The sequence below is a fragment of the Engraulis encrasicolus genome, unplaced genomic scaffold (assembly GCF_034702125.1).
Source record: "Engraulis encrasicolus isolate BLACKSEA-1 unplaced genomic scaffold, IST_EnEncr_1.0 scaffold_28_np1212, whole genome shotgun sequence".
Taxonomy (NCBI): Eukaryota; Metazoa; Chordata; class Actinopteri; order Clupeiformes; family Engraulidae; genus Engraulis; species Engraulis encrasicolus.
Genome location: NW_026945577.1, coordinates 1213043 through 1223042, shown reverse-complemented (window position 1 = coordinate 1223042; position 10000 = coordinate 1213043). Strand labels below are relative to the sequence as shown.

The 10000-nt window shown below is 44.6% G+C and overlaps 1 protein-coding gene across 1 annotated transcript in view; it reads left to right on the top strand.

The window, feature by feature from the left end:
* slc26a5 (solute carrier family 26 member 5) overlaps window positions 1-10000 on the top strand; it is a 52239-nt gene that overhangs the window by 22159 nt on the left and 20080 nt on the right. Inside the window, exons 8-11 of the mRNA XM_063193089.1 lie at window positions 291-373; window positions 3347-3494; window positions 4711-4824; window positions 5252-5329. Coding sequence (XP_063049159.1) covers window positions 291-373; window positions 3347-3494; window positions 4711-4824; window positions 5252-5329 — 423 coding nt within the window. The remainder of the gene's footprint in view (window positions 1-290; window positions 374-3346; window positions 3495-4710; window positions 4825-5251; window positions 5330-10000) is intronic.

Below are 10000 nucleotides of genomic sequence, written 5' to 3'. Positions count from 1 at the left end.
CATATTACGTGTATGCGTACGTGTGTGTGCGCGCGTGTGTGTGTGCGCGCACGTGTGTGTCTGTGTGTGTCTGTGCGCGTGTCTGCGTGTGTGTGCGCGTGTCTGCGTGTGTGTCTGTGTGTGTGTCTGTGTGTGTGTGTCTGCGTGTGTGTCTGTGTGTGTGTCTGTGTGTGTGTCTGTGTGTGTGTCTGCGTGTGTGTCTGCGTGTGTGTCTGCGTGTGTGTCTGCGTGTGTGTCTGCGTGTGTGTGTGTGTGCGTGTGTGTGTGTGTGTGTGTGTGTGTGTCTCCAGGTGATTGTCTCCACAGGGGTGTCCTATGGAGTCAGCCTCTTCCAGAACTACCAGGTGGCCGTGGTGGGAACCATCCCTTCAGGGTGAGCACACACCAGAGACGTGCGGTCAGGGTAGGCAGGGTAGGCAGTGCCTACCCTGGGATAAATGTCTTAAAAATAAAAACTAACACGTGTTTAAAAAAATATTCTTCAGAGTTCACATAGGCCTACACAACAATAACATTGATTCAGCATAAATTATGAGCTGTTTAAAGTACAGTATACACAGGACAACGATCAAAAACCTAAGTAATCGCACGAAGCAAAGCGCTCAGGCTTGGGCAGGTTGCCGTGGCAACGCGCAGTCCCGGCTGGTAGCAGAGACAGGCTGAAAGCAGAGCTTTCGAATGCCAGCCAGGCAGCCCGGTAAGGCTCGCTTTTCCTCTGCCTACCCTGCCTTCAATGCTGTCAATGTAGAAGTTTGCGCATGCGTATTAAGTTGTCACATAGCTTGTCAATGGGACTAAAAGCAGAGCCTTTACTCTGTGGCGGGAGTATGTGAGCCAATCACAGCGCCCAAAATGAAAAATTGTTACAATTCAGGTAGTAGCCAATTTCTGCCCTACAGGCAGCTATGATAGCAACAACTAGCAAGGCAAGGCTTGTTCAAATCTCTAGCCGTATCGGAAAGAAAACATGGCAGTCTTTGGCTTTTTGTCTTTATTATTTTTTTAAAAAATGCCGAGAAGTAGCAAGAAAGATGACAGACAGCTGAGCCGTTTGCAATCGCTGCATTGTGGAAATATTCAACATCAGATGGGTAGCAGCTTCAAGTAGTTTGCACTGGGACAAAATGTCTTCATCATGTCAACCACCCCGGGCTTTTAATGGAACTAGCTTGCATGAAAAACACAGCCTACTTGTGATTCTGCTTTAAGGTAAGATTCATCTAATTATTATGCTGCGGGTAGCCTTTTAACATGAACTTGCTCAAGTTTGTTCGTGGTGCCTTTTGTTGTCACCGTTTGTCAGGGTGTTGACATTGAAGATTGGTTGTGCGGTGGTGGACATGAATAGACCGTGTGTGTGTTATTATGGACGCGAGATTGTTTTTTGAGCGTACGACATGACTCAATTTCCCTAATTTATTATGATGATGAGTCATGACTACGCGATGCGTGAGTTGTGTGGAGCCTGTTAGCAAGTGCAGCTGCGTTCTTTTGAAGTGCGCGGTGTGCGAGTCGAGATCAACGTGGAACAGGACGATTGACTGGGGATGGTTTCTCGGAGTGCTTCCGCACTCACAAATTGACTTTATTTGAAACACCTTGCACAACCGTAGCTGAAGTGTTTGAGAATACTATCACGCACAAGGATGAGTCTCAGAAGTGGTTTCGTTGGTTTACTCGATACTGTCTGAATGCACGGGTCATGTTTGCAAGCAACCCGCCCCCTTGCCTACTTTCCTTCTTGTCTGTGAGTGTTTGATTATCAGCACAAAACGCGGCAGTGAGGCAGGAGCTGTTACCTAGGTTGGTTTATTGCTAAATGTAAATCGTTTCCCCCTCACATGCTATGGTGTGATTCACAGTTGGTGAACTAGACATTTTATAAAGTAGGCTACACTGTGCCACCCTCCATCCATGTGAAACGCCCTGGCATTTGCAACAGAATAAACAGAAGAGCAACAAAATCAACTGCTAAAGCCAAAAGTTAAAGCTTTTCCCCCAAAATGTTGTAGCTTTCTAAATTATTATTGTAAAATGTAGGCCTACAGGTCCTTAAAGGTGTACAAAGTATGGGTCCTGGAGCTAATTTGGCAAAACAAATAAGTGTAGCTGGCCTTTTCAAGAAATTGAAATTATGTTTTCACTTATTGTTTCAGATTTAGGTCTACTGACAATGTCCAAATGTCTAAATAGTGTAGCCTATTTACTTATTTAGTTATTAGAGCTGTGGTGGTTAAGCACTGATGGCATCTTATAGCCTACTTTATATTTACAGTATTTAGAGAAACATAGGCCTACTAATTTGTTGCACATTAAAGAAAATATCAGCATGTTTATGTGAATAGGCCTATTTGCCTATTCAAACCATACCTTGTGGCATAAGGCCCCCCTCTCTCACACACACACACACACACACACACACACACACACACACACACACACACACACACACACACACACACACACACACACACACACACACACACACACACACACACACACACACACACACACACACACACCACACACACACACACACACACACACACAGCACACACATTTGTAAAAGTTTTTAGCTGATAGTGACTCTCCAGATTTGGTTAAAATGCAGGAAATTGCATCTAAGAAATACATTTTTTTCTGGGGGAGGACCGAACCCACCGTTAATATATATATATATAAATAGATATATATTCTATATTTACTGCCTACCCTACCATACCCTTCACTGCACGTCACTGGCACACACACACACACACACACACACACACACATACACACTTGCATGAGCACGCACAGACACATACGCAGGCATGCACACATGCGTGCACACATGCGCAAAGACACACTATCATGCACACTGACACACACGTATGCTAACACACATGAACATACACACGAATAACACACATGTGCACTCCACGCGCGCAAACATACGCACATATAGTATAGTTTACTGTATATACACTCTCACGTCTTAACCAATTAGGGGTGGGTATTGGCAACAACCTCACAATATGATACACATCCTGATAGAGGGGATATGATATGATGCGTATTGGGATACATGTGCATCCCGATACATGGCCTTCAAGGTGATTTCAGCAACTTGATTCATTGCAGTTTCAACAATTTGCTAAACTAATTTTTTGTTGCACATGAAATATCAATACTGATGCTGCCATATCAATAAGGGTATCTTGAAGAGGCCTGCAATACCGTATCCCGTAACCGATATTTTGAACGCAACGCTATTGCCAATAGTTTGTGTATGAGCATGAATTCAGAAGGTGGTGGGTGTTTGTGAAAAACATTTTTTAAAAATCTTGTTTCCGCGCTCTTCCAGGCTCCTCCCACCTGCCCTGCCAGACCACACCCTCTTCTCCAAGGTTGCCATGGACTCACTTGCCATAGCAATCGTGGGCTTCTCCATGGGTATCTCTCTGGCCAAGATCTTCGCACTCAAACACGGCTACAGTGTGGATGGCAACCAGGTATGTGTGTGTGTACACGTGTGTGTGTCTGTGTCTGTGTGCGTGCGCGTGTGTGTGTGTGTGTAAACGTGTGTGTGTGTGTGTAAACGTGTGTGTGTGTTAACGTGTGTGTGTGTGTTAACGTGTGTGTGCTCACGTTTGTGTGCTCACGTTTGTGTGTTCACGTTTGTGTGTTCACATGCTTGGCAACTGCGTGTGCTTGTATGTGTCATGTTTGAAACATTTTGTCCTGATATGGACTGATGTTCTTTCTGTATAAGAGGCGATAGCGTTGTTATGTGCCTGCTCAAATATGTATTCATCTCTCTATGTTTGATTGAATGGGAATTGTGTCTGTGTGTCTGTGTCTGTTTGTGTGTGTGATATGAATAATGTGTGTGTTTTGGTGGGTGGTTACATAATCCGATAACATTGGCGCCAAACATGCCTGTGTGTGTGTGTGTGTGTGTGTGTGTGTGTGTGTGTGTGTGTGTGTGTGTGTGTGTGTGTGTGTGTGTGTGTGTGTGTGTGTGTGTGTGTGTGTGTGTGTGTGTGTGTGTGTGTGTGTGTGTGTGTGTGTGTGTGTGTGTGTGTGTGTGTGTGTGTGTGTGTGTGAGAGAGAGAGAGAGAGACAGAAATTGAATCTTAATATGTACCGATGTGTGATAATATTGTCGTTGGTCAAACATACACGTCTGTACGTTTGGTCGTGCCTCTCCAATATACACACATTAACACACACAGGAACACTCTCTGTCTTTCACAAGCATACAGGGCTGATAGTATTCAGGCTCCATGCCTGATTTCAGGCTTGACAGAGTTTGCAAAAATAAAAACATTGATAATAATTAGCCATTAGGTTATTCTTATCTCAGAAAGTGTTACAGGTTCAGGGTTTTCTTCTACTATCAGGCTTGAATAATGGTCATACACAGGCTATTAAATGTTTGAATAATGTGTCAAAATGTGTCGTCGTTAGTGAAAAAAAATCCTGAGCCTGAACTTTTTACCCTGCTCTATCACCCCTGAGCATAGCACAGGGTTTCTAACCATCTCTCTCTCTCTCTCTCTCTCTCTCTCTCTCTCTCTCTCTCCCTCTCCCTCTCCCTCTCCCTCTCCCTCTCTCTCTCTCTCTCTCTCTCTCTCTCTCTCTTTCTTTCTCTCTCTCTCTCTCTCTCTCTCTCTCTTTCTCTCTCTCTCTCTCTCTCTCTCTCTCTCTCTCTCTCTCTCTCTACAGGAGCTGATTGCGTTGGGCTTGTGTAATTTCATTAGTTCGTTCTTCCAGACTTTTGCCATCACCTGTTCCATGTCACGCAGTTTGGTGCAGGAAAGCACAGGAGGAAGAACACAGGTGACACACACACACACACACACACACACACACACACACACACACACACACACACACACACACACACACACACACACACACACACACACACACACACACACACACACACACACACCTGCAGTTCTTGTGGTGCACTCACATAGTCTCCCATTATAACAGAACTGAAGATTAGGAGACAGTGCCCACATCAAACAAATCCAACCTCTAATCCTAACGTGTTGGTGAAGCAATGTTTTTGCACCATAAAGGCCATTACACACCAACAGCGTCCGGTTTTAGTGTTATCAATGAATGTACTGAATGCACTGAGTGTCTTGTGCGCATACAGTATGTGGCTGTACTGAGCTGCAGCTACTGTTTTTATCATGAAGATAAGAAAGGCAAATTAACAGGCCTTATCTCCATTTTCGTGCATGTGTGTTTGCAGATTGCTGGGTTTTTGGCGTCGATGGTTGTGCTACTGGTTGTCGTGGCGATTGGCTTTGTGTTTGAGCCCCTCCCACAGGTGAGTGAGTGAGTGAGTGAGTGAGTGAGTGAGTGAGTGAGTGAGTGAGTGAGTGAGTGAGTGAGTGAGTGAGTGAGTGAGTGAGTGAGTGAGTGAGTGAGTGAGTGAGTGAGTGAGTGAGTGAGTGAGTGAGTGAGTGAGTGAGTGAGTGAGTGAGTGTGTGTGTGTGTGTGTGTGTGTGTGTGTGTGTGTGTGTGTGTGTGTGTGTGTGTGTGTGTGTGTGTGTGTGTGTGTGTGTGTGTGTACACAAAGGAAAACGTTAAGATATTGTAGGGCTGGGCGATTCACCCTGAAAAAAAATCTAGATTTTTTCATTACCAAACTCGATTCACGATTCGATTCAATACCCCCCCCCCAAAAAAAAACAACAAATAAAACGGGAAAAAAAAACTCTAGGCCCCAACGTGGTGTTGTGTGTGTGAGTGTGTGAGTGTGTGAGAGACACAGAGAGAGAGAGAGAGACAGAGACAGAGAGAGAGAGAGAGAGAGAGAGAGAGAGAGAGAGAGAGAGAGAGAGAGAGAGAGAGAGAGAATGAGAGAGATAGAGAGAGAGAGAGAGAATGAGAGAAGAGAGAGAGAGAGAGAGAGAGAGAGAGAGAGAGAGAGAGAGAGAGAGAGAGAGAGAGAGAGAGAGAGAGAGAGACTCTGTTTGTGTGGCGGTGCCTCTGGTGTGTGTGAGTGAAGCCTACTCGGACTGGACCAGTTTATATGGACATGGGGTAGCCTATAGCAGGGGTTTTCAAAGTGGGGCCTGGGGACGCCTGGGGGGCCGTGAGAGGATGCCAGGGGGGCCGTGGCAGATTGGCAGGGAAAATATAGCAAAATTAATTGAATGACCTACTGTAAGTAGCCAAAATAAACCAAAAATAGGCTTAAAATCCCAGTGGAATATTTTTTTCCTTTACAATATTTATGTATTGTGCTTTCTGTAGTACCTGAATGGTCTTAGGAATACACAAACTTTATCAAGGTGTGAGACTGTGTGCACAGAAAAAAATAGTGTGGCACGTCCCATGTCAAGGGGGGCTTGGCTGGAATCTACCTGTATGTGGAGGGCTCATAGTAAAGTTTGGGAAGTCCAGGCCACAATGGCCTAATGTAATTTATCCCAGAACATTGCTAATAGAAATGACCAATTGGGATTACATTGAAACATCTCAGAGAAAGAACAAAAAATGTGAGGGGCACTGTTGAGATTTGTCGTCACGTGCCATCCATCCCCACAATATATTAATGATGCATTATAGTACAGATGTATGGAGGCTCTTGTCCCAGATGAACAAATTTAGCAATTGCCTGCTGGTTTCCCATCAGAGCCCATAGTAGCCTAATGCGTCTGAATACATGTCGATGCAAGACAACGTCTTACATGAAAAATAACACACTTTACCACCTTAATAAACCCCAGCCAACGATTTTAACTGCATTAAGCCCCAAAATAGTGGCATACCCCTTTAACACTGCTGCGTTAACACGGCGAAAACATTTTGGAGCAACACCCTAAAACAATGCTTACTTCAAGACGGTAACGTTTGCAAGCCTGAGTAGATTAGATATCGCGTTTCATGCCTTTAAATCAGACATCAGCGCATTCGCACAGGATTAGAACTAGTTTTACAGCTGGTAATTTCTCCGAACTGCAACAGGCGGTAAAACTCTCGGCGAAGTTTACCGATATCGCCGCTATCTTTCTTTACTGACATGGCGCGTTCAGACGCGGTTACTTTACCACAAGTCTCCTAACTAGTCCCATCCGAGTAGGGCTTTAGAGAGAGGGGGGGAGAGAGAGCGCGCGAGAGACCGAGTGCTCCGGTTGCTTGGGTGTGTGTGTGTGTGTGTGTGTGTGTGTGTGTGTGTGTGTGTGTGTGTGTGTGTGTGTGTGTGTGTGTGTGTGTGAGCGAGAGAGGGAGGGAGAGAGATTCCTTTCAACTCACATATGTTGGTTAAGATTATACAGGCGAGGAAGCAGCGCATCCAAAACTTTAAGCATATGTTGAAAACCTCTCTTCTCTGCCGAATAAATTGGAAGCATATCGTAGTAGGTAGTTCTAGGCTAATTGCATCCGTGATTGCTTTCCACCTTGCGCCACTATTGTGGTAGGGGTAGAGTAGTTTGTTTAGCATGTTTTCGCTTCAAATATTGAAACATGCCTGTAGTCCGGCTGCTACGATGTACAGCTTACGTTACGACAACATTGTCATTCACAATTTACAAAGTGGTAGGTTGTTTAAGTCATCATTGGCAAAACGATAGGAGGTAGTGTCACCTTTTTTGAACAGGAGCCCGTATTCCTCACCCGTTTCACTATATTTCTGTCAAACCATTTCACTCACCACGTTTGTTTGTGCATGTAGCCTAATGGGGGAGGAGACACAGAGAATGCGCTAGGTAGACCTGCGTCCAGGGACGGATTATCATTTTGTGGGCCCCTGGGCCTGCAATGACGCAGGGCCCCCCTACTATACCCCCCCCCCTCCAAAAAAAAAAAATCCAGTTAGTTTTCAGGTTTTTTGCCAGGAAATTTTGCTATGCAGGCAGGCAAAAACTCCACACCAAAACACATCAGAGGGACGGCACCCGTGCCATGGTTGGCAAGCGACGGCATTTGCGCACGGTGCAGCCCAAAGGTACTTTCTACTCTGCTGAAAGCGACTCCAATTCACTAACAACATCATAGGCTAAGACTGTTCACATTTCAGAGAAGTCTTTGCTTTCGACATTTAAAAAGATGTCGTGTAAAAGACCACAGGTAGGCCTATATTATTACCGGTACACAAAGAAAGTATATTTTGCCGCTTTCCATTATGCTGCATATTATCATAGGCTATGCGTCAACAATCTGGACAAAGAAAACAGTTGTGATGAGCACCTGCTTCCGATAGTTTTGTCAAAGCTCTCCAGTTCGTGGCCAAGCAGTGATCCTTTCCATGTAGCCCATAGAATAAAACGCACCGAGAAACCAGCGGAGCAGAACGTTTTGACACATGGAGTGCGTAATTGTATGACCGAGAACATATTATTGTAAAACGTGAAGTTACTTTCAAACACAAACATTTCTTTCTTCAAATTGAAAGGCATGCCTGTGCGCTAGTAGACAACAGATATCCAATACAAGAGGAAAGTCCCACAACAACTTAAATACAACTATACTGACTCAAGTAAATCAGCCTGCTAATGCTAATAAACGTAGCAGGCTCCATTATGGGATGCAATGTGGTTTTGTTTCATGAGACAGCCTGCCTTGGACACCATCAACCTCAGGCCACGAATCAATTCAAGTTTGTGGAACAACCCCATTTCATTCAACCATGCAAAAAATAGACTAATGTAAAGCCATGGTGTACATCAAACATACTCAATTTAAGCGCAAATCAAAATATCTCTTACCTTTTGACGTTGTCTTTGACATAGAAAATCCCATATAAATAATCCAAGCATGATAACAGAGCGATCATCCACCAATGCTAGAGTGTCTCTGACTGCCGCCTATTCAAACTTGTCTACAGTTAGGCCTATATCAAAATGACTTTGCTAACTCTGCCGTTCGAATTTGTTTTTCAATTCTATAGGTTTCGGAAATTGCGTGTCTATTGTAAAATCTTTCGGCTATTTTACCACTGCTGAAAGCTGCTCAAACATTTTCGGAAATAACATTTCCTTCTGCATCGCAGCCAATCGGGAGTGTGGTAGCTGTTCCCTGGTCCTATGTCCCCTGGGTCCTAGGTTCCCCGGTATGACAATCAATGATGCATGGGTTTGGTCTTCGTTCTCTGTCAGTATCAATTGCATTCTCCCAGTGCTATATAGACAGGACGCTAAATCTACTTTTTTCATCACCAGCCAAAGTGGTTACATGTTAATTTTACTAGCCAAACACACATTTACTAATGGGCCAATGTGGCTAGTAAGGTTGTCTCTTCTACCAGCCAAACTGAAATTTCATCAATATTTGGCCGGTTGGCTGTTGTTAATTTAGAGCCCTGTAGATATTGCATTACCAAATAAAATAACACTTTAAATGAGGGGATGATCACAGCGAATATGAAGAATAAAAAAAATAAGCTGGCCTGACACACACATGATGACTCAATTAGGCCTACTTGTTGATCAGACAGGGCTGTTTGCTATGTTTCAAAACCATTGCCATACAAAATATGCAAGTATGTAATACTTATATAACCAATGATTCGGGGGCCCTGCAATGACATTATTCAGGGGCCCATTCTTACCCCCAGGGCCCCTCATAATATAAGACAATATAGGGGCCCTGCCAGATACCAGGTTCCGGTTCAGCCAACATATGTTTCAGGGGCCCATTCTTACCCCCAGGGCCCCTCATAATATAAGCCAATATAGGGGCCCTGTCAGATACCAGGTACCGGTTCGGCCAACATATGTTTCAGGGGCCCATTCTTATCCCCAGGGCCCCCTCTAATATAAGCCAATATAGGGGCCCTGTCAGATACCAGGTACCGGTTCGGCCAACATATGTTTCAGGGGCCCATTCTTATCCCCAGGGCCCCTCATAATATAAGCCAATAGGTCTACAGGGGCCCTGTCAGATACCAGGTACCGGTTCAGCAAATGCAAGCCATTTGTCGGGCCCTGCAACGACATTATTCGGATCCCCAGGCCCTACATAACATAGCCTATACACCATTAAAGGGGCC